This window comes from Epinephelus moara, chromosome 16 (genome assembly GCF_006386435.1).
Source record: "Epinephelus moara isolate mb chromosome 16, YSFRI_EMoa_1.0, whole genome shotgun sequence".
NCBI lineage: Eukaryota > Metazoa > Chordata > Actinopteri > Perciformes > Serranidae > Epinephelus > Epinephelus moara.
In genome coordinates, this window is record NC_065521.1 from 40,174,204 (window position 1) to 40,201,322 (window position 27,119).

Genomic DNA, 27,119 nt, shown 5'->3' on the forward strand with positions numbered 1-27,119 from the left:
AATAAAGCAAAACTGAACATTTCAGAGTGGCCTTTTATTGTGGCCAGCCTAAGGCACACCTGTGCAATAATCATGCTGTCTAATCAGCATCTTGATATGCCACACCTGTGAGGTGGGATGGATTATCTCGGCAAAGGAGAAGTGCTCACTAACACAGATTTAGACGTTTCGTGAACAATATTTGAGGGAAATGGTCTTTTGTGTATGTAGAAAAAGTTTTAGATATTTGAGTTCAGCTCACGAAAAATGGGAGCGAAAACAAAAGTGTTGCGTTTATATTTTTGTTCAGTGTATATCTAGATTGATATAGTTTATATCTACAAAGGGAGCGGGATTGCCATATTTCTATAGTAGCCCAGAACGAACAAACCAAACACTGTCCCAGATAGGGCGGTTTGCATTTTCACAATGGCCACTGAAGTGATAAGCCCCTCCGCAACTATAGTATTGGGGGGAAAAAAGTGTTTTCGTCACTGTAGAATGAGCCATAGGAAGTGGGTCCTTGTCCACCATGTTTCTACAGTAGCCCAGAACAGATGTTCATGAGAATTTCACTGGCTCGTGATAGTTCCCAGTAGAAACCTCCTGAACGTCTGGATCTTAAGTTATCAGAGATTAGCAGCACATATTACCAGGTGCTGGGCTAGTAACCTGTCTACGACATGCTAAACAGCATTAGAGAAACACTGATTTTAACATGAAACTGCTTTATTCAGTATTTTTACAGCTTTAAATCACCTGGTCAGTTTGTTTTGGAGAGGAGGAGACCTCTATGGATAGTTTGGCTCCCAGTAAAAACCTCCTTACTGGTGAACACTGAAGGAATTTTAACCGGGAGAAGTTCCAGCTGGTTGCAATATGCCATCCTCACCACTAGATGCCACTAAATACCTCCTAAATCATATAAACTGTTCCCTTATGAAAGTTGCAAAATGTGAAGTTTACATTCGGACAGAACCAGGCTGGTTGTTTCCCTCTGCGTCCAGGTGAACTGAGCAAAGCTAACAATATCCTGGGTCCTGCTTTATATTTAGTTTACACAGTGATATTGATCCTTTCATAGCATATCCCCAAAAGTCAAACTATTCCTAAAAAGTCTTACCTGAATAAAATACATCTAGTGCCTACACATGCACAGAAGAACTAATGCACCACAGATTCTGTATTAGTGAACCACTCATTAGCACCTTATCGGATCACTTAGCATGTCAGTCTATTAAGAACCCACTGTACTAATAAACAGACTGTCTCAGGAGCAGCGAGTCATTAGAAGTTTTGACCTTGGCTCCATTGTGTGTTAATCGTGTTAGGGTAAGCCTAATTGCTTAAGGAGTCGCAGGCTTTACGGCCCAAAGCCCGTCAGTGCTGGCCCAGCTCCTTATCCGCTCTGCAGTAAGTTGTTCCTGTCAGTGATTCCTGTGAGGGAGACTGTGACAGGATCCCATAAAGAGAGGATGGGGTGAGTACTGGGTCAAAGCTGTAACACCTGAAACAAAGGAAAGTACTTTTCAGGAAGAGTGTTTCACTGCGTCAGCTAGACTCGTATCAAATATTAAGATGCCCAGAGGCAATCCTAATCCTCGCTGCCGCCACAGGTGGAAGGATGGTAAAGTTCCATGAATGGTGACACTCGGTCATGAGGGATGTAGCAAAGCAGCTGACGTCCTCAGGAAAATAAACTATGTGGCTTAAGCTGTATCAGCAAAAGAAATATGTCACCTGTTCATCCAGATCTAGCTATAACAAAGAAGGCCTTCAAGAAATAGTTTGACATGTATTTTGCTTATTCACTTTCAAACTAGACGAGAAGACCGATACCACTCTCCTGTGTAAGAACAGTATTAATCGAGCCCAATCTGGCTCCAAAGTTGTCGAAATCTGGCGCTTGGGCAGTGACTTGCAACGTCAGAAACAAATGAAAAAAGGTGTCCTTTAACGTCGGCATGATACGCCACCGGTTGCTGTTATAGTCAGGGGGAGACGTAGCGGGACAAAGACGAAATTTAAGGCAGTAAAAGTCCGAGTGTGGTGGGTGGGATTGGTGGTGCATGGGTCAAACAAACATCGACTTTCAACTGAGAGAGTGGTGTTTGTTTCCCATAAGATTCTGAAGCCAAACCCTGTTCTTTGTTCCTAAACCCAACCATGTTGCTTTTGTTGGTGAAGGAAAAAAACATCCAACCGCGGTGTTGTAGCAACGTAGTGCGTTTATTTTGAAAGAGACTGCATGTACACGTTACATTTCCTGTGAAAGCCGAGGTGTATCTTGACAGTGGACAATGCATGTAACAGGCAGAAGTTGACACGGTGTCCCAGAACGTCGACAACCGACACACCCAGGGTACCTTTACTGCGTCGTATGTGGACGTGGAAAGTCCATGACCAAAACGTCAATATGTGACGACGTCAGAGTGAGAATGTGCTGATTAATTTGCTCGTCTCTTAGAAGGAAAGTAAATATTTGTATTTACCAAAAAAGTTGAATCATTCCTTTAGTCAGCCTAAATCTAGAAGGCACTGGGTTCGATTCATTTTCAAATGCGTTGATTTCAATTGTCCTTTATATTTGAAACAGTTTTTAACTCCATGTAATTCCTCATATCCTCTTAGACATATGCAACATCCCTTTTTCCTTGTCTACAGAATTTTCAAGGACGCTGGACGCAGGTCATTCCAGTACAAAGCTCCATCTGATTGTAATAATCTTCTACTTTTCTTGGGATCTATTGCCTCTTTCCGCTGCTTCAGGACTTACTTTATATTCACATCTCAAAAACAACTCGCTCATGTTTTTAAAATGCCATACTGAGAACTGCTGTGTAACTATTTGAGGTCACAGTATCCAGGTCTAATTTTTCTTGTACAACAGCTGAGGGCAGGGGGTGTGTGGGAGATGGTGAGCAAGATGCCTGTGTCTGTGTATTTGTAGTGTTCGTTACGTAATGCAGTTTTGTGTATATGTTTTTGTTTTGTATTTGTATTCAGAGGATCCCCATGAAAATGAGATTCTGTAGACCTTGTACACGTTAGCTCAAGAATGTAGAGGAACAGCGTTGCTTTCAGGGGTTTCATGGGCTCTGTTGGAGGACCATGAAAACATACAGCTGAATTAAAAGCACCTCCACCCTAAAAGTTATTCTGCTGATGCAGTGGAAGTCGTGCTGCTGGTGGGCGTAACACCCCCAGGAGCGACGCTTAGAGCTGCAGAGGCACTTTGGCTGAGACATTAGCTACACGGGCTAATGTGCATTGGCAGGGCTGCTAAATAAGTCAGCAGTGATGTTAGCATGACAGCAAACAGCTTTATGGTAACACAGAAAGGTCATGTGTCAAGGGCTTCTGGATGTGACCCAGTATGCAAAACGAGAATATAATTTATTAAAATGATTGTTATAATCACAACATGCTGTGTTCTTTAGATCAGATTTGACGGGAACTGGAAGCGTCTTCTACCAGTTATTATCAGTTTAAACCAAAGACCTGGTTTCAATCATTTGAATCTGAGTTGTACAATAATGCACATAAGAAAAGGAAACATTACAGTGACTGTTTGGTGCAACAGATACTGTTTTTGCTGCTTTTCTATCCTGTTCCTCATTTCGTGACCCTTTGTTGTCCCAATCCCCAGGTTGGGAACTACCACCACCACCGCTAAACTTTTCAATAGTAACAAAATCTGCATACCAGCACCTCAACTCATCAATAAATACATTATATGTTGTTTTTCTATCCGTGCAATACTGAAGCAGACGAACAACAATTCACAGTTTACATCTGGGTGGGTTCAGGCACAGAAACCACTTGGTCATGGTTAGGAAAAGATCGTGTTTTGGCTGAACCCTTTGAAACCTAGCGCCATTACTTTTCTTGTGCTGCTTTCAGATGCTGTTCACAAGTTTTCAAACCTTTGAACCCTGAGCTAATTGGTGCAATTTCTTTTAAAAACATGGGAAAAGAGCAATGAGCAAACTAGGTAAGAAATGTTCCACAATTATAAAGAAAGAAATTAATTTTTAAAAGCTAGGAAAACGAAAAAAAGCATAAGAAAAATTATGTTGTGTGTTTTAACTTTATTTTCTTTTTTCCTTTTTTAAACTAATTTCCTTGTTTATAATTTTGTCTTTTTACTAATTTCTTGCAAATTTTTTGGGTCATTTCTTCTTTCAATGCTCATTGCCTTGTTCCCATGTTTTTGAAAGAAACCAAGCCAATTTCGTGCCTTTAAAGTCGTGGCTCCAACGCTTTGGAACTCTCTTCCATTAGGTTTACAGTCTACGGACTCTTTTGAAATTTTTAGAATAACAACTGAAGACCCATGTTTTCAAAATGGCCTTTGCCCCAACCTAAATTGTCCAGCGCTTGTTCCCTGGCATGTTTCTGTTCGAGGCCTCTGTAGCCTGTATTTGCTCTTTGCTTTACTTTCCTTTTGTTGCTTTGTTTTATTTGTTATATTGCCTTTTTTATTGATTGTATTTTGTGAATTTCATTTCTGTGAAAGGTGCTATCTCAAATAAATTTTATCATTATTGTATTTTGCTCAGGTTTCAAACGGTTAAAATAAAATTAAAATCTGGGGGCACAATCCCTGCTAGATATGCAGCAGTGTCTTGGTAAAAAAAATAAATACTTTTCTTGGCACTTCTTGGTTAAAAAAAAAGCTTTTTGTTACACTATCCTGACAAGAAATGCAGCGATTTTGAGAACTGCTTTTCATGGAACTATCCACGGTGTCAGCAATATGTCGCTAATACACAACCATGTTTGTTGTTTGTTGGTCTCAAACAGTGGTCTGCAGCTTGGCAGGTGTCTCACCTAGGTGACACGGACCATCCCCTCCTCCTCTACAGCTTGTGTACTACGTCACTTTAGAAACAATGTGGTACGAATAAAATATACCATTGTAATGTATCCTTGGTTTGCAGGAATATACAATGCCAACACTTTCTTCTCGTGGCTGGGCTGTTTATGTTGGAGTTAAGTGCTGGAGTATTTCTTGGCAGGAACCAGTAACTTCCTGGAGTCTCCACTGTTTTTTTTTGTTTTGGTTTTTTTAACTACTAGTGGACAGAAGTTAGGTGTTTCCTGCTGTTTCCAGTCTTTGTGCTAAGCTAAGCTAACTGGCTGTAGCTTCACATTCGCTGTACAATACAAGAGTGGTGTCAATCTACTCCTCTAACCAAAGCGAAGTCTGCAGAGCTCTGTCAAAAGCATAAACAGTATAACACATATACTACAATACTATGATCATGCCACTGCCATCTAACTTCTAACGACATTTAGCACACACACATATCGTCACTAGTGTGAGCGCAGCAGTCCTATGGCAAGATTAAAATTAATTTAAAATAGACTTGGGAATTTGGAGTGAGTCTGTGCTGAGAAGACATATGCATGCATAATACAGAACATTCATGCAGCATCTGTACATGCCTCGTCGGTGGCGGCTTGTAGAGCCCTGCACCTGCAGTCAGAAGGGATAACATTACAAGCTGTGTGCTCAGCAGTGCAACTCACAGCTCTCTCCAGCAGACCAAAGAGGGGGAGCAAAAGTAGGTCACCCTCCCAGAGACCCACACATCTCTCCCAGTGATTCCACGCCGCAGCAGTGCTTGTGTCTGCCATGAGAGGGCCGCTGATGGGAGCAAAAATGGGAGTCGACAGCTCCCTTCCACTCACTTCTCCCTGCACAAAGGCAGAAGAGCCTCATCTCTGCTCCTGTGAGATGACACACAGGAAACAATAGCAGCGGGGGGTGAACAGTCCATTATTGATGTGATAGCAGAGCAGTCTCCAGTGCAAATCATCCTGCTGTCAAGCACCTAATTCTGTTCATCATTAGACTTCCTCACTGATTCCCAAATCTTAAAGGAATAGTACGACATTTTGGGAAACACATGCTTTCTTGCTGAAATACCCCACTCTCATATCTGGCAGCCCCTGAAAGATACAGTGGTGTAATGTATCCTGATCAAAGTTACTGTGTGTCATGTACTCCAAGCTTCTTTGTTCGTTGTTGATGGTCGGGCCAGTGGCACGTGCATGTGAGCCCTGCGTATCTATCCCATTGGCTAGCTCACTGCTATTACACAGCGGCTAGCACTGATAACGTCTCCCCAACCTACTGCATCATCACAATAGCGTAGCACCCACAGTTCGGTTCCCCCCAAGATTAGATTAGATTAGCTCTGTGAACACTTTAACCATTGTTTGCACTGTTGAGGGTGTTAGCACCATTAGCTGCTAGCCACCAGCTCAGCCACCTCCTTATTAAGAAACGTGTGCTAGCAACCTGAGTCAGACTCTGAATCATAGATATGCTCTGAATGTCGTATACAGCACCTTAAAGGTCCAGTGTGTAAGATTTAAGGGGATTTAGTGGCATCTAGTGGTGAGGATTAGAGATTGCAACCAGCAGAAACTTCTCCTGGTTAGGATTCCTTCAATGTTCATTGTTCAGGAGGTTTTACTGAGAGCCAAATTATCCACAGAGGTCTCTTCCTCTCCCAAACAAATGGACCAGATGATTTAAACTGGTAAAAACACTGAATAAAATTTCAAATCAGGTCCCGTTTATACGACAATGATTTCAGCTGAAAACGGTAAACTTTAGTTGCGTTTTGGCTGATCTTTTACACGACAGCGGCGATTTGGGTGCCTGAAAACGCAACGATTTGAAAACGGGTTCCAGAGTGCAATTTTTTGGAAACGGCAGCATCTCCGTTGTCATGTAAACTTGCGATATGCAGTTCCTCTGAAAACGGAGACTTTTCGCACATGTGCATTACGCTTCCAGTCACTAGGCATGCGCGACAAAGTCGACCATCACAACAACAATGGCGGACTCCTGAGCTCTGCTTGTGCTGCTCACCTTATTGAATTTATCAATGCTTCCCCATCATAGTGTAGATTTACTGTAGCAACGCCACCTCGTCGTCCGTCCAGACAAACGTTTGTGCAGTTGCCATTTTGTTTGTTTATACATCGCTGCTCTGTAGAAGGAAGCGTAAGCGTTACACCGCCAACTACTGGCCTGGCATGTATACTGCAGCATTTTTGCGGATCCGTGTGCATGGCGATTGTTATCAAAATGTTGTCGTCTAAACGCAGAACTTTTTTCAAAACGAAAATGAGAAACGATTCTGTTTTCCGTGGATCGTTTTCGTGTAAACATGGGCTCAATGTTTCTCCTGTGCTGTTTGGTATGTTGGAGATGGGTCACTAGCCCAGCACCTGCTAATGTGTGCTCACCTTTTCCCTAGGATAACTTAAGATCCAGACACTCAGGAGTTTTTTACCAGGAACAGAATTATCCACAGAGGTCTCTTCCTCCCCAAAACAAATGGACCCAGTGATTTTAAAGGGTATAACCACTGAATAAAGCAGTTTCACGTAATAAAAAAAAATCTGTGTTTTTGCCATGGAAGGGCTGCTAACTACCGTGGCCGACACAAAAACGAGAATGGCCTCATCTAGAGCCAGTAAATGTCACATAAACGTCCTCTATGTCCATTGTGGGCTCCTGTAGAAACAAGGGGATGCAACATGGTGATCCCGTGGACAAGGACCCACTTCTTATGTAGATTTAAACAGCTCATTCTAAAGTGACGAAAACACAACAATTCCTATTTTCAGGTGATTATACACTAAAGAAAACATACTTTCTATATTATATTCCATTTCATCCAATATAGCCCCCTAAATCCTAAACACTAAACCTCTAAATATATAGCAACAGTTAGCAGCAGGTTATCTTAGCTTAGCATAAAGACTGGAAACAGGGAAACGGCTAACCTGGATCTGTCTAACAGTAAAACAAAATCAGTAACAGCAGGCTGTTTTCTGTCTGATCTAAGCTAAATACTATTATCAGCATTTGCTCTGATGTGTAGCAGGTGCAATGTCTAACATGTTCACCATCTTAGTTTAGTGTGTTAGCATGCTAACATTTGCTAATTAGCACAAAACACAAATCACAGCAGAGGCTGTTGGGAATGTGATTAGTTTTGCAGGTAACCAAAGAATTTAATCTGATGACCTGACAATAATAGATGAAAAGTGAAGGGATCATCAGTTATTATAATTCATGCTGAAGGTGATCCTAAATGTCTGCAGCTACGTTCATGTGCTGCTGCTCTAATAAAATCCAGACTGGTATAGGTTATATGCATGCTACCAAGTTTGCTCTGAAGTTTCTCCAGCAGTGTGCACTTTTCAGATCCACCGACTTCTGACTCAGCGCCTTTATAAAGAAGCAGTAGGTGCTTTGATCCCAGATTAGTAAGAGGAACTGGGGATGAGGCGGAGAGGGAGAGGGAGAGGGGGGATCGTGAGGGAAGTCAGAAGACTTAGGTGTTCCTGTTTAATGTTGTGTTCAACTGGGAACTGGAAAATTTCCAACCTTCTACTCACAAAGGGACGATGGAACGCCACTCCAAGTTTGAGTTCCTACTACTAAACCCAGGGTAAATCCACCTACGCTGATTTCTGATGAAGTCGGAAGAACAACTTCCCAGCTTCAGAAATGGAGGGACACATGATTGCAGCATGGTATGCTGATGTTCAGCAGGTATAATGTTTATGTACATCATCGCAGTTTAGCGTGTTAGCATGCTAACATCTGAAAAATTAGCACCAAACACAAAGTGTAGCTGAGGCTGATGGGAATGCCATTAATTTTATAGATATTTGGCCATAAAACAAACTATGCATCCATCCATTTTCATCCACTTATACAGGGCTGGGTCGCAGGGGCAGCAGGCAAAGCAAAGCACCCCAGATGTCCCTCTCCCTAGCAACACTTTCCAGCTCCTCCTGGGGGACCCCAAGGTGTTCCCAGGCCAGATGAGATATGTAATCCCTCCAGTGTGTTCTGGGTCTGCCCCGGGCCTCCTATCTGTGGGACGTGCCCAGAACACCTCTAACGGGAGGCGCCCAGGAGGAACCTGATCAGATGCCTGAACCAGAGTGTGGATACCCGACGGGACTCATCGGAACTTGACGGGTTGGGCCAGGTTCGGCTAACAATTCAGAAATTTTGCTAAGGTTTGGTTCGGGTTCGGCCCTCTTGACCTGCTGCTATGTTGTGCTATGGCCTATTCAAGTGCCATAGTATTCACTATAACCATAATAACAATAATTCAAGTGCCATAGTATTCACTATAACCATAATAACAATAACTATGTCAGGTAACAAACTGCATCAGGCTCGGGACGGGTTCGGACTTAAAAATCAGAAAGATTGTCAGGGTCAGGCCAGACTCGGTTATAACTGTCTTGGACTCGGGTTGGGTTCGGTCAGGAAAATGCGGTCCAAGCTGCACTCTAGCCCAAACCACCTCAACTGGCCCCTTCGACACAAAGGAGTGGCGGCTCTACTCCGAGCTCCCTCCGGATGTCCAAGCTCCTCACCCTATCTCTAAGGCTGAGCCCAGACACCCCACGGAGAAAGCTCATTTTGGCCACTTGTATCCATGATCTCATTCTTTCAGTCACTACCCAGAGCTCATGACCATAGGTAAGCAGGTAGGTGGACCAGTAAATCGAAAGATTCGCCTTCCGGCTCAGCTCCTTCTTAACTGTGAAAAATAAAAACAGAACCATAAAATAAACTATTGGATAGATATGGTGATGGCACTGGATGAAATGTTAGGGTGGATCAACACAGTTATTGCAGCTCATCCATAAAGGTCTATACATTTTGAGGCAATCATTTGGGAACCATGAAGGTACATTTCACGGCAATCCTTAAGTTGTTGAAATATTTTGGTCTGGACCAAAGCGGGAGATCAACCAACCGACATCACTCTCCCTTGTGTGGCTAAAAAAGCAAACGTTTTAACACAACAAACCGCTGCAACAGCTGATAAAGTCCGTATCGCCCCTCTGAGACTCAGTCGTATCAGTGAACTGATGGTGGTTCAGTCAAAGACACCTCTGCTGAGAGTGGATGAGATCATCTCCATTCATGGCCTGAGCCGCAGCCTTTTTAAAGCCGGGATCGGAAGGAACAATGGCGCTCTATGAAATCCTGCAGTGAAATCCCAAGCAGGCGCTCTTTCTCCAAGCTTTCCCATTTCCTGTGAATTAATAATAGCCTTGCTGGGGAAATGGATGCACTTAAGATACCCTCATTTAACAGCGGCATGGGAAAGTAGATACCCGAGGACGTGTTAAAGGTTTCTTTAAAGTGTGTTTTGAACCAAGCAATTAGTTTCACTGAGTAATGCTTTTACATTAAATAGATTTCACAGCTTGTGCAGCAGTAAAAACAGAATGATCTGACATACTGTATCAGAGGTGTAAATCTGACTGTGGGAGCATCTCTGAGGAGCAGTAACTGAAGACACTGTGGGCGTTTGCTTATTCACTGCTCGAGTTAACACACTTGAGAGTATAAAAATACCTTCATCACACTCCTCTGATCAGTATGTGGCTGAAAAATGTCAGAAACAAAGAATTATTTTGTCTTCAATTACTGAAAATGCAAAAAATAACAGAGCAAGAGTGATCATAGTTACCAGCACAGCAAACTAACATATTTTTCATCTGGCTGAAAACATTTTATTTTTGCTGTTTCAATGGAAGACATTAAAAAACAAGTGACTATAAGGAGGACACATCTGTCACATGTGGGCTGCTTCATATCTACACTGCATGAGATTATTGCACGTGTTGTATTCATTCAAATGAGATGGAGCGTGACGTCAGCGCTCTTCTCATTCTCATGCAGAGGGATGAGCACGTGTTGCTTTCAGGGGCTGTCGGAAATGTGAGAGTTCTGTGCAAAACGATACTGTGCAGCTTTCAAATGAAGGAATTTGCTGTGATCAGGGGTGAAACGTAACAAGGTACATTTACTCAGTAACTGTACTTAAGTACAAGCTTGAGGTTCTTGTAATTTACTTAAAAACATACATTTTATTCTACTTTATGGGCTATCACTACACCTCAGAAGGAAATAATGTTCTTTTTATTCAACTATATATTGACATCTGTAGCTACCAGTTACTTTAAAGATTAAGATTTTTAAAATATGATTAATGTATACAATATCATGTAATTTTGTCCAAGTAGTCAAATTAGCCTGACCTCAATCAGCTACCTCATTAAAACGCTGCGTATGTGATAATGCATAATCATATTCTATATACAATATTATAGCACTCTGACTGGGTCTGCTCTAAGAATACGTAGGTCTTCACTTACTTAGAGTACATTTCACTGTGAATACTTGTTGGGGGTGGTTTGATTGACTAAATGCAAATGCATTATATTTTATATGCTTATACGTTTTTTAAGATCTTCATCTGCAGAGTAACAAGTAACTATCACTGTTAGCAGTGGTAGAGAGAAACATTTACTAAATTCAAAGAACCACCTTATTCCAGGGGTCGAGGACTCCTGAGCTGAGAGAGAGATGGAGCAGGGACTCCCTATTACAGGTAAAGTATAAAATTCATTCATTCATTCATTTCCGTATCCTGTTGGGGGTCACTGGGGGGCTGGAGCCTATCCCAGCTGACATAGGGCGAGAGGCGGGGTACACCCTGGACAGGTCACCAGACTATCACAGGGCTGACACATAGAGACAGACAACCATTCACACTCACATTCACACCTACGGACAATTTTAGAGTCACCAGTTAACCTGCATGTCTTTGGACTGTGGGAGGAAGCTGGAGCGCCTGGAGGAAACCCACGCTGACACAGGGAGAACATGCAAACTCCACACAGAAGTGAACCCTTTTGCTGTGAGGCGACAGTGCAACCACTGTGCCACCCGTATAAAATTGCTTTGCATATTAAAGCAGGCAGTAGCTCAGCACATAGGGATTTGGGTTGGGAACTGGAGGGTCGCCTGTTCGAGTCCCCATCCGGACCAAAAATATGGAGCGTGGACTGGTAGCTGGAGAGGTGCCTGTTCACCTCCTAGGCACTGCCAAGGTGCCCTTGAGCAAGGCACTTAACTTGCAAAATGTCATTCAAATTGACAGGTACCAACCACGAAGAGACACAAAACAACTACAAGGAGACACAAAACAACTACCAAGTGCCGACCAAAAGAGACATGAAATTACCTAAATAAGACACAAAATATTACCACAGAGACAAAAAATGACTACAGCGCGACATAACGACCAATAAAGACATGAAATGACCTCAAAGGAACCCAAACAACTACAAAGAGACACAAACCCACCACAGTGTATGTGTATTTTGCTCCTATGTAGGAGAGGTGGTGGGGCCCTTTGCATATCTGTGCCCAGGGGCCTACCGTCTCATAATCTGCCCATGCATGCTCAATGGTAACATCATAATCTAATTTTCTTAACCTGTCCTCATGTGACACCTCTTGGACTAAAGAGTGCATATTTCTTTTTTAAATAATGGAGTGTATTAAGTATAAAATAGAATAAAAAAACAGTTGAAAATGTGAAGTTACAGGCTACAAGCTGTATTTCGGACGTGGCATCTTAAAAATCCGAGTTTCTCCGGAGCACGTGAACGCAGCAGAGGCTCCAGTACTGGCTGCGGGAGCTCGTGATGATCAGAGCGGGACTGAGAGAGTCACTGAGCCGCTGCACGAGCAGGAGACGGCGGGAGGACCTGATCACTGTATCGGATACTTAAACATCTCTGCTTTACTCTTCACCCGGGACATGAAACCCGTGTTTTAACCGCGTTTACACTGCACTCTCCAGCCCAAGATGACGGTGGATTTCGAAGAATGTATTAAAGATTCACCCCGGTTTAGGTAAGAACATGAAACTCAGCAACCTCCTCCTGATTTGATCCTTTGAACTGTTGAACGCCACATTTCTCACATGAGACCAATATCTGGTGTTTTTTTTACATTAATTATCCCGGACAGTGAATGCAACTGTTTCCATGCGTCTCATGTGTCATGTTGCATGTTGGATTTTAATGCCATGATGAAACGGCGTCTGGGTCACAGTCACAGTTTTGGACCATCAGTGTGATGCGTGTGTTCACAGCCTCCAGGTCAGTCATGTCTTACAGTGGGCATGATGATGAGCAATGCAGCCGTATGAGTTGTCACATGGGCTGAGTGGAGATCAAAGTCATCTGTTGGTTCTCACGTTGTCTGATTGTTTCATGCATTTCCTCTTTTGCTGCTATATACTTTATATCTGCATCATTTGAGAGTTAAGATGGTGTCCAGGAGGTCACTGTGATCAGAACACCACAGTCCTAATGTGGCATAAATACAGATAATGCATGGAGATGATTGACTTTCTTGTAAATGAGCTCCTGCCTAAATGATGGAGTTCAGACTGCAGCAGCAATCAATGATTATCCTTCATTATTGATCAGTCAGTTAATTGCCAGGTCTATAAATGTCACAGGAGGTGAAATTAACCTCATAAATTCCTAAAGCTCAACATGATGTCTTGTTTTGCAGCCTAAACCCCCAAAATATTCAGTTTACTTGCACATAAGGGAAAGAAAAACTCCTTTACTTTTGCTTTAAATAAAAATGACTTCATTGCCTGATTGATGCATCAGCTCTAGTTCAAACCGTGTCACTCATCATTGGATCAGAGCAAACTGAAGGTTTCCCCCACTCAGCCTGCACCAAAGCCCCTGACCGCCGTGCACCAAGGGTTACATAAATAAGGCAGGAATTTTCTACACCCACATCTGAACCTGGTCCTCTGCTCCCAGCGAGACAAGAGACTCTCAGAGGGGATTTTTTTTTATACTTGTGCAGCACTGGAAGACCTTAAGAGTAAAAATACCAATGTGACGTTGTCCTATCAGCACTGAAAACAATGAGCGGGTCTCATTTTAAGTTGCAAAACCTTATTTATCATGAGCTGAGATTCATTAATGTCTGTAGACCACACTTTTAGTAATGTTTGTAGTGATTTCAATAAAAAAAGGCACAAAAATGATGGGATAAAAAAACTTTAAATGTAAATAAACTGTATTATAGTCTTATATCTTACACTTTTTCAGCTGCATTTCTGTTTATACATAGTGAAGCAATATTTATTGCAGCCTTGAACCATTTTATGATAATATTTCAAGTGATTATCACTAATATTTGTACTTTTTTGGGGCATTTTTCTGTATTTTTTTTGGTGCCTGGCAACTTTGTGCTTTGTTAATTTGACTAAATGTTAAGTCAGACTTTTAGCTGAGCTTGTGCTGAAAAAAAGGAAACCATGCATGTGCAGTAAGGACCATTTAAAGGTGATAAACAAAGGCTGGATGCATAGGAAGTCTGCAAAAATTAAGCAGAATGAACCTGAACTATTACAGTATCAGATTATTAATTAGGGTGGCACGTTGGTGCAGTGGTTAGCATTGTGGCCTCACAGCAGTTTGCATGTTCTCCCCGTGTCAGCATGGGTTTTCTCCAGGTGCTCCAGCTTCCTCCCACAGTCCAAAGACATGCAGGTTAACTGGTGACTCTAAATTGTCCGTAGGTGTGAATGTGAGTGTGAATGGTTGTCTGTCTCCATGTGTCAGCCCTGTGATAGTCTGGTGACCTGTCCAGGGTGAACCCTGCCTCTCACCCAATGTCAGCAGGGATAGGCTCCAGCCCCCCCGTGACCCCCAACAGGATAAGTGGTTACAGAAAGAAATGATTATTAGATTTACACAGACGCATCAGTGTGGTAAAGCTTGTTTTTACTACTTCAGAATCAGATACAGTTAGGTTCAGTCTGGTGGTTCCCTGTTTCTGGGTTCGGCGACTCCAAAGGGCCACATGATCAATGTGAGGGGTTGTGAGATGATTAATGATGAAGGAAGCATGAAAAAGCTTTTGGACTCTTCTTTTGTCTTTGCTGTTTTTGTGTATATATGGAATAATGTTTAGTACATTTAGAGGAAATCACTGGTTGGACAGACAACTCGGACATCTCGGTGAAGATTCTCAATCATCCAGGTCATAGTCATCACAAGTGCTGTATCGTAGGCAACTGGACTTGCTTGAGTATCTTGAAGATGTTTTTCGTCTCATCCAAGAGGCACCTTCCGTTCAGAACGACTCGGTGTTGGGGGCAAAATCCCTGCTGGAAAAGCAGCAGTGTCTCATTGAAGAACATGCTCTTCTGTGCCACTATCCCCCAGGGTTTCACACTCATTCATTCATTTTCAGCCGCCCAGCACATTGATTTTCCATAGCTGGGACTTGACCGTTCATTAGGAGTTCTATTGGAGTATATATACCATTTGGTTATTCATTGCACAGAGCGTACTCTGGGCACAGGCGGAGCAGCAGAACACCAGACACAGGTCTGAAACTTTACCTTCTCCTGCCTCGGCATCAGCTGCTCCTCTCATCCATGTATCTGATCTGATCAACTCTAATCGGATCAACTGATCAATTATCCACCCTGCGACTCAAACTCCACAAACAGCTGCTGAGGAAATAAAGAACTCATGTAGACCTCCACCTGCACTGCGTTCACAGACTCACAAAAACCTCTAAGAATTTAGAGTGAATACAGAATGACACAAAGGGACACATTCACAAGAAACAGGAAGTTTGCTAAAAAGCTGCAGGAAAAACAGCAATGACTCGCTAAATCACAACCGGTGTTATTGTTTGTCCGTCTTGAACAGTCGTCTGCAGCCTGGCAGGCGTCACGTCCTCCACCATCCCCTCGATTTCTCAAAAAATTCAGCAACTTCACTTCAGAAATGCTGATATGATACGAATGAAACATGCAAATGTATTTGAGGATGCAGAAACGTATAATGCCAACGGACGACATGGCTGGTGTATGCCTCTGAAATGTAGTGGGTCACGTGAAATAGCAATGCTCAAGTAAGTGCCTACTTTGAGTAAGTATACTTTTGAGTATAAGTTTGAGTAACTTACTTACTCGTTTTTTCCTTAAGTATGAGACTGAAGGCTTAATTTCTCCTTAGCTGAGGGACTTTCACAGTTCCACAGAATGCCCTAAAAAGGTTCCTTAGTTGAGGAAAAACATTAACTCACTTATTGCATTGAAAGAGATTTTACAGCAGTAAAAGGTCCCACGGAGATTGTTTGTTTTCTTGAACTCACGCTTGTGACGCTTGTTATCGTCTCACAAAGTTGAGATAGTGAAAAAATGGCAGAAGAGGAGAAGACAATGACCATATTGGTCAGAGGAGGAGAAGATTACACTTCTGGAGGAATACAATCATAGAAAGCACCAACTACAAAGTAAATTTGATCCCCAAATACCAGGAAACGATTGTAGGAAGTAGCAGCGAAAATGAATTCAGTCAAATCTAAGGCGTAAAATTAAAAGCGTGTCCATCTGGTTCTCCTGGTTGCAAGATACTTTTGTGTGTGGTAGTTTCTTTCATTTATCACCATGAACTCGGTGATGTTGCAGTTAAGACAGAGTCAGAGTTACCTTAAGGTTTTTCCCCTTGCTTTGGTTGCTAAGGTCTTTTGTGCAACCGTCTCAGGATTCCTTAAGTGTAAGACAAAGACAAGAATAAAACCATTAATTCTTAAGGGAACAATTTAAGGAAACCTTAAGGAGAAGACTTAAGGGTGTTTTGTGCAACCAATTTTATTTTGAGGGAACCTTAACTAGGACTTTAACTTAAGGTAAAAACTGGGAGTTTAAATCTCTGCTCTGAAGTAAATCAAAGACTTCCAGGTCTGGCACCTTAATGACAGCCATCTGGGCTGGAGAAAGGCACATCTCAGGCAGGAAGTGCTGAGTGAAGGGTATTTGCTCTAACCTTCTCCTTCACTGCTTCATATGCTAAGCAGCGAGGCTACAAGCTGCATGCTAAAGAGTCACCCACCTCATTAGTGAGGGCTCTGAGACACTGAATATTTTTTTTTTGGTCGATAAAGTTATCTGTTCTTTGACTGGAGGTGTGAATGTGGAACGAAAATACACCCTCTTCTCCTCCTCGTATACTGCACTGTGTCGCCGGCCTGAGAGATGCTCCTTTACACTCCACGTTCAGTTATTGTGCACTCTCCTCCAGCTTATGTTAAGAGTCTTTTATGTGCTGCCCAGGATGTTTAAACGACTAGAAGGGACGCTGAAAGAGGCAAAGTAGACGCATGTTCTTGTAGCCACTGGAGCCTGTAACAGTGTTTTTTCAGGGAGCATTCAAATGGTTTCCTTTGTGGAGCTAAAAGCGGCCCTATGTTGTGTTATGTAACAACCCTGGAGGTGGATGACTGGAAGGAAGCAGCCAGTACACGAAAATCAAGGCTTTTTCGCTGTGAGGATCGGCATGACCACTCCGCTTCCCACATGTGTAAAATCACACAGGAAATCAGTTCCTGCATGATTTTACAATTACCTGTCACATGTCCCAGATCTTCTCCGCCTGTTAACTCCAGTTTGCAGCACTTAGCGATTTATCACCGAGTATTCAGAGCAAGACGGAGCTCAAAATAGTAGTAATTAGGTTTTTCTTCTCTTCTTTTAAATCTGCTGTTTAAGCACTCTCTGTCAGAATGATGAATAACCAGTCCTGTCCAGATCTCCTGAACAAACTGTATGTATTCACTGTTTGGTCTCCATGGATACTGCGACCCGGACAGATGTGAGATTTGCAACCAGTGATGCTCCACATCTGTTTTGAGAAAGTGGTCTGTGATGATTACACGGCTGCAGGAGCTTGTGGTGTTTGTGTTTGCTCCGGCACAACAGTGGCAACGTTTGAGTTGTTTTCTCCCCACTGACATGTTAATGTGAGGTCACACTCGCACGCTGCTGGAGGATAATATCGAGGCTCAGTGTCTTCTGTTGAAGTTTATGTGATGTATACGTTTTAAATTGGTTGGAATACAGATCACATTGAGTACTTTATTGATGAAGTCAGTGTCTGCCTTTTGTTTCTCCAGCTAGTTCTGCTTTTATACACTAGAAGTTTGGTGATAGTGGCTTTTTGCAGGGTTAGTGATGAACTGTTGTAGCTGCGGAGCTAACCGATAGTTCAGACAGAAGCTCCTTGAGGTTCTCTTTATGTTCCATTTCCATTTTCCTGGCATTTTGTGCACCACTTCATTCAATAAAAAAGTCATCAAGGAGGGAAAATAAAGCTCTCCAAGCCAACAAGCATGCTAATGGTCAGTTAGCTTAGCTCGGTCGCTAACGAGTACATTCTCACAGTTTATTCATTAGACGTACTTGTACGGTCGACTCCTGTCTTGTAACTCTCTGCAAACCACTCCTCTTGTGTAGGACAGTTAAATTAAAGTAGATGGCACAAGCTACATCACCTTCCTCTGTTTTGGACTCTCTGGCTCTCCGTCCTCTCAAATGTCAGCACAGAGCCCCCAGAAACAGCGGCAGGCTTTGAAGTGAATTTGAAATAGCGGCCAAACCGTGGAGTCACAACTTTTGAGTCCGTCACATGACGCCATTGGGCCCAAAAAGACTTGCATTGTGAAAGAGACATCTGTGAATTAGTGGATACATCTTTTTGAGCATCACAAATCCTGGTGAAATGACTCGTTTCACTTCCAGAATTTGATCCATTTGGTCTGATAACATTTCTTAAGTCTAAATGAGCTGCACAATTAAATCACTGTATCCCCATTCAAGGTAGCAGAAGGCTAAACTAGAGGTTAGCCGCTCAGCTGGTGGAAGTCTCCAGTTTGCTTGCTCTGTGGACCCCAAGATGCAGGAAATCTGGGTAATTTTATACCCTAGAAGTCAAACCTTTCTGGCGTCATGTGCCACTGAGCAACTTTCATAGGAACGAAGGGGGTCCTTCATCGAACACTGTATCCAGGTCTCTTTATACATCTATCACCAGCACTGTCAAGAGAGCTTGTTATCAGTCAACGGCGCAAATTTGCACGTCTAGTTTCACCAAAGTTAAACTCCACACAGATGACGATTTTGTATTCTATTGACAATTAATCGAACCATTATTTTCTCAGTCACTTGATTTGCCAACAAAATGTCCGAAAACATTGAAACATTCTCTGTGTGAATACCCAGAGTCCAGGGTGACGTCTTCAAACTGTATGTTTTATGCGACCAACAGTCCAAAAATCTGAAGCTTTTCAGGTTATTATCATTTATGGCAATGAAAAGCATCAAATTCTCATATTTAAGAAGCATTAAACCAGCCAATGTCTGGCTTTTTTGCTTAATAAAATACTAAAACGATTATTTGATTGTCAAAATATTTGCCAAGATTTCCTTTTGATCGATTAATTGACTAATCGTGGCGACTCTAGTCAGAAAAACTGCATGTGGGATGGTCGAATAGCTTCGACAACATCATCGTCAGTGTTTGGATTGTTGTGTATATCTCCAGCACAGATTCAGTATCACCTGCAGCATATTACTGACTTGTTGATTTAAGAGTCATCTGGACCTCTAATGTCTCTCAGACTTGGGAGCTACTTTTATCTCTAGAAAGTTCGGAGTCTTAAAGTTAAGACTTGCACTTTCATAATTAGGAGTTTCTGTTAACTTGGGCAGTTTGTAGCTACTTTGCGCCTCATTTTTTTTGTGATGATGGCTCTTGAACCACCATGAATACCTCAAGTGTTTGCGCTGAGCTTGAGAGGACTTTTCATTAACGCCCTTTTTGCTTTTTGGCGGGGTTTTGGCGTCCTCGCTGGCTCGTTCATGTGTCCTAACAGAATATAACTATTGTCCAGAGGACTTCTTGCTTCCGTTGAGAGACAGACTCTTTTCTCTGTGTCTGAATGGCCCGAGGCAGACGGCCCAGATGATCCTTCCCCCCTTCCCATGTGAACAGCTGGGGGGTGGGGGGGTGGAGAGGCTGAGGCGAGGCTGCCTTCACGGTGATGGGTTTGTCATTGAGTCACAGAGCGGAGAGCCCCGACAGGCTGGGAATCCAAGGCCAGTGACCTGTGGCGCTCAGTGCTTGTGTGTCTTCAGCGTCTGAGAGAGAAGGACTGGATGGATGGAGCTGTGACACAAAGTCAGATGACATGGTGAGGGGGGTGCATGTCAAATTCCAGGAGATGCTGGTATGAAGGAATGCAGAGCATCTGGTGTGATGTCGCGCTCTGTGAGAGATGGATTAACTTCACATGTTTAGTGGGAATGTTGGTAAATTAAATTAAGTTTGTAAGTTTTACAGTTGAATACTGTTTGTACTGCGAAAATACATGCCGAGTATAAAATTAGGGTTGGGTGATGTCACTGAAAATATGACTACACTATAAGTATTAATATTAAATCAGTTAGGACATTCCAATAGAAAACAATGTAATCAAACCAATGTTGTTGCTTACGCTCGCTTGCGTCACATTTAATCTGAAACAGAATAAGACAATGTGGTTCCACAGAAAGTCAGTAGATGATAACACTTTCTCTCCGATAAGATAAGATCCAGACATTCAGGAGGTTTATTCAGACTAATCACAAAGGTCTTTTCCTCGCCAAAACTAACGGACCAGCTCATTTAAACCACTGGAAACACTGAATAAAGTAGTTTCACGTTACAAACTCTAGGGTCGCTCATTGCAGTTGGGCTTCTTACCACGGTGGCCGACGCAAAACCATGAAAACGCGAATGGCCCTGTCTGGAACCAGTGTCGGTGAAGATTCTCAGTCATCCTGGTCATGGTAATCCTAAGTGCTTTATCGTAGGCAACTGGACTTGCTTGCGGTTCTTGAGGACGTTTCGCCTCTCATCCAAAAATCTTCTTTAGTTCAGCTCAGAACTGAGGAAGCTTCCTGGATGAGAGGCAAAACGTCTTCAAGAAACGCAAGCAAGTCCAGAAACTCAATAGACGATAACTCTAGGGCTACAACCAAAAGTTATTTTCATTATCTATTAAACTGCCAGTGATTATATTTTTGATTTATTATTGGTTGGTAAATTGTGAGAAAAATGGCTATCACGACTTCCTAAAACCAAAAGCGATGTCTTAAATGTCTTATGTCCAACCAACCTTCCAAGAAGCTTCTTGGATGAGAGGTGAAACGTCTCCAAGAAACTCAAGCAAGTCCAGTTGCCTATGATACAGCACTCATGATTATCTGGAGCCAGTGTTTGGCTTGTCTGTTCTTGGTTACTGTAGAAACATGGCGGTGCAACATGGCGATCTCCATAAATGGAGACCTGCTCCCTATGTAGATATAAACAGCTCATTCTAAGGTAACGAATACACAATGATTCTTATTTTCAGGTTATTATAAAACAAAGAAAATATACTTATTATACTAATTCTGTTTCTGCCAGCATATCCCTCTAAATCCTACACACTGGTCCTTTTAAACTTTCTGGATTATACACATTGCTGTTGTTGAAGTGCTGAAAGTGGCTGCAGTTTTTCCCCCTCACTTTATCCTTATCTGTTTTTGAGTTGTGTTTGAGCTCCTTTATTTTTGCATACTGTGCGTTGTTGAGTGAACTGGAAAGTACCTGACTTATTCTGCATCTGGGGTTTTTTTCTAATATATTTCAAGATGTACTCCCATCTGTTTCCCTCTCTGTGGGACCGGGAAAGGAATTTATAGCAGGATTACATTAGCTTCATGACCACATATTTAATATGTGTTCACTGAGAGGAACTTATTACAAAGGATTCACGTTGGAGTCTGTTCCTGTTCATGTAAACAGAAACACTAATATGTTATACTCATAATGGCACCAAGAACTTCTTAAGTAACATTCAGAGTTGTGTTGAATTCCAGCATCCGGTTCATCTCGGTTCACGAGTGTGACTTTTGGGAGGCTGGCGGATGTTTCTTGTGTTTCTGGAAGATCTGCATCTCCAGCTGCACGGAGCTGGAAGGGATTTCTACTGACTGGCAAGGTCTTGTTGCTTCTGCTCTATTTCAGACTGACCTCCTTCCATCTTGAATGTGTGTCAGTAGCCCTTCTGTTCAGCCAAGAGTACTACGCCCAACAACACTGTGACTTCGGCCAGTTAAGGCGTGGGAGGACGGGGGACGCAGCTTTGTTGATATCCAGCTGGTTTCCGTCACATCCATCTCGTCATGCAGCTGATATCGTAACTTAAAAGCAAATGTGGTCCAAATCCAATTTTTTTGCTCTCCTGTGACACAGATTGGATTTTTTTTGGATTAGTGTGGACACAGGAATCCAATTTTTCCAAACAACATCTGGCCACTTTCATATGTGGTCCTAAATCAGACACACGTTAGATCACTGGCCATACGATCGGATGGGATTGAGGTGTGTTTTACCCATACATCCATGGTTTTAAGGGGTGGCGGAAATAATCGATTTTCAGATGCATCATGACGCAGATGTGGATGATTCAATATCCATTCACAAATGTCACTAATTGATTATCTTAATGTTGATTAATAACATGGTGTTGACAGATTGAAAGAGTTCAACTGCAAGACCAATGCAGCACCTGGACCGTCTACAGCGTGGACACGCTAGAATTAACTTGTTTTTCATCTTCACACAGGGCTTTAATTTAATGTTTCAATAGCTACACTTGCAAGACGAACGTGAAGTATATTTGGAATATTTTCTACAGCATCACCCAGAGATTAACGTGAACAGAGCGGAGCAGCGATCATCATAATGTAAACAAACAAGACCGGCTAACCAACATACGCCGCAGCGGTTAACAACATAAACCAGCTCTGTGGTGAAAAAGTAACTCCTGCTCAGTCTGTTTTACCCAAAAACCCCAGCACCCGCTCAGCATCTTGGCTTCTCCGGCGGTGACAGGTGGCAGAAAGGCTGCTTTCCACTACTGAAGACGTACAGGGCCACAGAGCACACCACCTCCCCCTTATTTTGTTATACTCATACAGACAGGAGACTGTGAGGTGTTTATGAATTGATTATTCCATCAAAAAAATGCAGTTAACTTTTTAAAATACAACGATTTATTATTCAGCAGTTTGCGAATTGCAAACTTTTTCCAGTGTAATAGCAGCAGCATAAATATCACACAGTGCATCAGTGTGAGCAACCGCAGATGGACACAATCCAACTGCCACCTCCTGCTTTAAAAGCTACAGTATGGAGGCATTTTGGCTTTTAATAAAGTTAAAGGGAAAGGGACCGGGACTGATTTATCTGTTTGTTTAATCATGGGTCAAGTAGTCACACAGTATGAAAAATAAATCATGTAAAGAAATCAAACATTTTGATGCATCAATAATTGTTTTCTAATCAAATAATGGCCCTTTGAATTGTACTCAAATCAAATTGTGATGAGCCTGGAGATTCCCACTCTTTATGGTTTTTCCACGTCATACTTCAATGTGCAGGCACAGATTACTCACCGTGCACTGTTGGAGCAGTCTGTGGAAACCACAGAAGGCTGCTGTTAGCGTACCGCTGCCCCAGTCACTAGCCAATAGAGCCTGACTGCCAGACGCTTTCTGACGGGGACAGCTCACCTACATGCCATGACAGTGGTGTCGTGAGGCACCGAAAGAAATACTAGAATGTGGCCATAGACATTCGGGGGCGGCAGTGGCTCAGTCCATAGAGTCTTAGGTTGGAAACTGGAGGGTCGCCAGTCAAGTCCCGGTTCGGACCAAATATGGAGCATGGACTGGTAGCTGGAGAGGTAGCAGTTTGCCTTCTGGGCACTGCTGCTAAGGTTCCCTTGAGCAAGGCACTGAACCTGCAACTTCTCTGGGTCCCCGTCCATTTAATGCAGGGCTTCTTTGTGCATATGTATTTTGGGCCTGTGTGTATGACAGCAGAGTGAAAAAAAATTGGATATCCGAGGCATTTCAGGGCACAGATCCGTTCACAGTGACGTCAGATACAGGTCACTTCATACATGAATATGAACAGTCCGGACAGAAAGATCGGATCTGGGGAAATAATCAGAATGGAGCATTAAGCCCTGTAATGTGAACGCAGCCATATTGACAATAAACTATCAATCCTGTGTCTTGTCGGGCTGTAATTTAATGACCTCTGCATTCAACGCATTAAACTCTACTACCATCGCCCTCACGCTTGTTTTAATTTTAGCGCATGTTCTTGATTTAATGAGCGAGAAAAGCTCAGTGGCGCTGGCCCGCGGGCATTTCCACCATCCTGTTAAGGGGCGTCAGTGAGCTCTGTGCCCCGCAGCTAACAACTCCAGGTAATGAAAGTGACAGGGATTAAAGCAGCAGCGTGTAGTTTGATGGCCGCACGTCTTTAATCAGGGATTGGCCCAGATTCCTCCGCTCAATCCCTGCGGACAGCAAAGGTGTCACACCTGGAGGATTAACCTCAAATTTGGTGTCATCCTGATGGACGGCAAACAGATCTAATGATACACAGGGCAATATGATTTCTTAATCACAGCGTCGTTGCCCTCCTGCTGGGGAGGCGCAGCGCCATTAGCCGGAGAGGCTTTCATCTTTTTAAAATGAGAGCAGATGAAGGGCTTTTGCCAGTTGGAGCCTCGGAGCTCACCAGGCTCCAAAAGCATGTAGGGCAGCTGCACATAGATTATCAGGGTGTTTGAAGGGATGTACACTCAGATGCCAGTTTATTAGGTACACCTAAAACCAATGCAGTCTAATGCGACAGTGCTGCAGTAAATCCACCATGAAGGTTATAATGTTCGGTTTCTGTTTAAACTGTTAAACTGTTGATGCAGCTTAATGATCATTTTGGAGAATGTAGCTTCTTTTATTTAGCCTACGCTCATTGATATAATTTGGGTGGACAAAATTATAGAAACACCTGTCAGCAGGGTTTACTTGTTTCTGTCAAAACAGCATCATTGAGCAACATGTAATACAGGTGTGCCATATCATCTTGTTCACTAATATATATAACTATAATATAATTTTTAATATGATATGAAAAATTCATATTGTGATACTCGCCACATTTGGACTTTTTGACATATTGACGTCATACTGTTACCCAGGGCAACAACAAGCATGGCTGAAAGTGAAATTATTACGGACTCCACAGTGGTTCCAAAAAGAGGAGCAGCTTCAGTAGTGTGGAATAAACTGTGGCGTCCTGAATGTTTTATGAACAGCCCCGGACTTCTCAGACTCTTTTAGTGACTTACTGCTCAGAGGGAACTCATTCAGCGGCTCCTCTGGCAGCAGCACAGCGTCTCTCCCTCTCCTTTCTCGCCGTATGCACACAGGAGTCAGTGTCGTGAAGTGATTTTGTCATAAACCTTTGGTAATGTAAACCTACGTGACAAAAAGCTCCATATATGTGACTGTGTGATAGTTGTGGTATCATAACAGCCTGTCACAGGTTACAGCGTGATGATGAGGGGATAAATGGCAGAGCATAAAGGTCCAGGTGGAAAAAAAACAACTCAGTCATTTAGGATTTTACTAAACAAAGGAAATCAGCTGTTGATTTATATGTATAGATCCCAGGGGACATTTTTGTATTTAGGAGCTGTTTAAATGTGTAATTTGTGGTAGATTTTATTTTGTTGAACTATTAATATTGTAAACAGAATCTGAATCTCACTCTGAGTTACTGTTGTTGTTCACAAACTAAAGAAATGAGAGATCATTTTAGTTTAGTTTTTACTGAATATTTGAAGGCAAACTGTAAAACTACATCACTTATGTTTTTGCAATTCTGTGTTCTTAAATTAATACTTTTTTTTTTTTACTAATTTGTCGTAATGTCAAGAATATCATTATCGCAAAAATACCCTGAAAAATCGTGTTATTATTTAAGAGCCATATCGCCCACCCCTAGTATGTAATATAGCCTGTGCTTGCATTCCTCTGATTTTACGTGGTTTTTATGCACCACGTGAAAGCCTTGTTAATGTAATGCTTCTGTATAAATTCATTTGCTTTTGTTTTTAATGCTTTCGGCCTTCCCGTGGTAACCCTGTGTTCTAACACCTCAACACTATGAATTGTGGATAGTTATCGCAGGCAAAGTCTGCAGAAATGTGGACTTATGTAACGTGTACATAAAGGACTCAAAACATCTGCGATTGAGAGTCCTCATGCACTTAATGATTTCACATGGGACATCCTAAATCTCTCACACACTTAACATGAACATGCCTGAAAGTCTGTGAGTTCCTGAGTGTGGAGACTGGGACTGGGCCCATGTCTTTGCAGTACAAACTCAAAGTGCAGTGTGCAGCAGAAGTTCAAACCCTGGCCAGCCATGGCTTGAAGTGAGTGGGAATGTCAGATTGTCAGTTTTGGAAAGTTACAGAAGCTCCCTCTCATCCTACGTCAGAAAGTGTGTGTGTGTTTATGTGGGGGGGGGGGCTTCTTATGAACTGATGAAGTATACTTGCAGCTGAAACGTTCAGTCATTTCATTAGTGGCAGCAACAATTTCCCAACAAAACAATGACTGTGTCCAAAATCACTCCCTTGTTTTACTCATTGCTCCCTAGAGAAACAAACACTCAGTAGTTTAGTCGATTGTTAGAAGAAAATTGAAATCGCAGACACTTATGAATCATTGTCATGTTGCGTCATCACTGCCAAGTGCAGAGTTACACAACTGTTACTTTTGCATCTATAAAATGTGGCACATTATTACGGGATTGTTAGCAAATAGGTTTACATGTAGGTAATGAACCCACCATGGACACTTGCATAGATGGAAGTGAGTGTGTATAAGTGTCACACTCAGAGTTCCGACACTCTTCTATATAGTGCACTGTTTAGTAAATGAGGAGTGATTTTGGACGATGCCTATTTGTCGGAAAATGATCATAGGTCGGATGTTTTGAAATGGGGTTTCCAATATCCTAATATCTAAGAGGGATGGGCAAAGACAGGAAGGGAAACACTCAAAACAATATCAGTTTTAAGTGTACACCATATTTAGAATATTTTCACTGCTTTCCCTTTCCATCAGACGGCCTGTTCCAACGAGGATGCCACTAACTGCTTAAGTTCCCCATCTATGCCCTTGTCAAAGCCAGACTCCATTGAGGAAAACAGTAATTTAGGCTTCCTGAACACAGGAGCTGCTGCTCTACTGCTGTCTTGATCAGTAAGATTTTTTGTGTCATTGTGTGACTTTGTTGAATCTGAGCTAACCCATTTAAACACCAAAATCACACAATAACTCAAACAAGCTAACTGATAGAGGCTGCAGTAGACCAGCAGCTCCTGTGTGCAGTGATCTTAAATTACTGTTTTTCTCAATGGGGTCTGGCATGAAGATATAACAGCTTCAGAAATCGATTTCTGACAGTAAGGTAAAACACTATTCTAA

At 42.4% G+C, this 27,119-nt stretch overlaps 1 protein-coding gene across 4 annotated transcripts in view; it reads left to right on the plus strand.

The window, feature by feature from the left end:
• The first annotated feature begins 12,554 nt into the window (after positions 1–12,554).
• The window catches only part of acap3a (ArfGAP with coiled-coil, ankyrin repeat and PH domains 3a), a 113,093-nt gene continuing 98,528 nt past the window's right edge, over positions 12,555–27,119 (plus strand). For all 4 annotated transcript variants that reach the window (XM_050064833.1, XM_050064832.1, XM_050064834.1 and 1 more), the window contains exon 1: positions 12,555–12,754. In XM_050064833.1, coding sequence (XP_049920790.1) covers positions 12,708–12,754 — 47 coding nt within the window. In that variant the 5' untranslated portion in view covers positions 12,555–12,707. The remainder of the gene's footprint in view (positions 12,755–27,119) is intronic.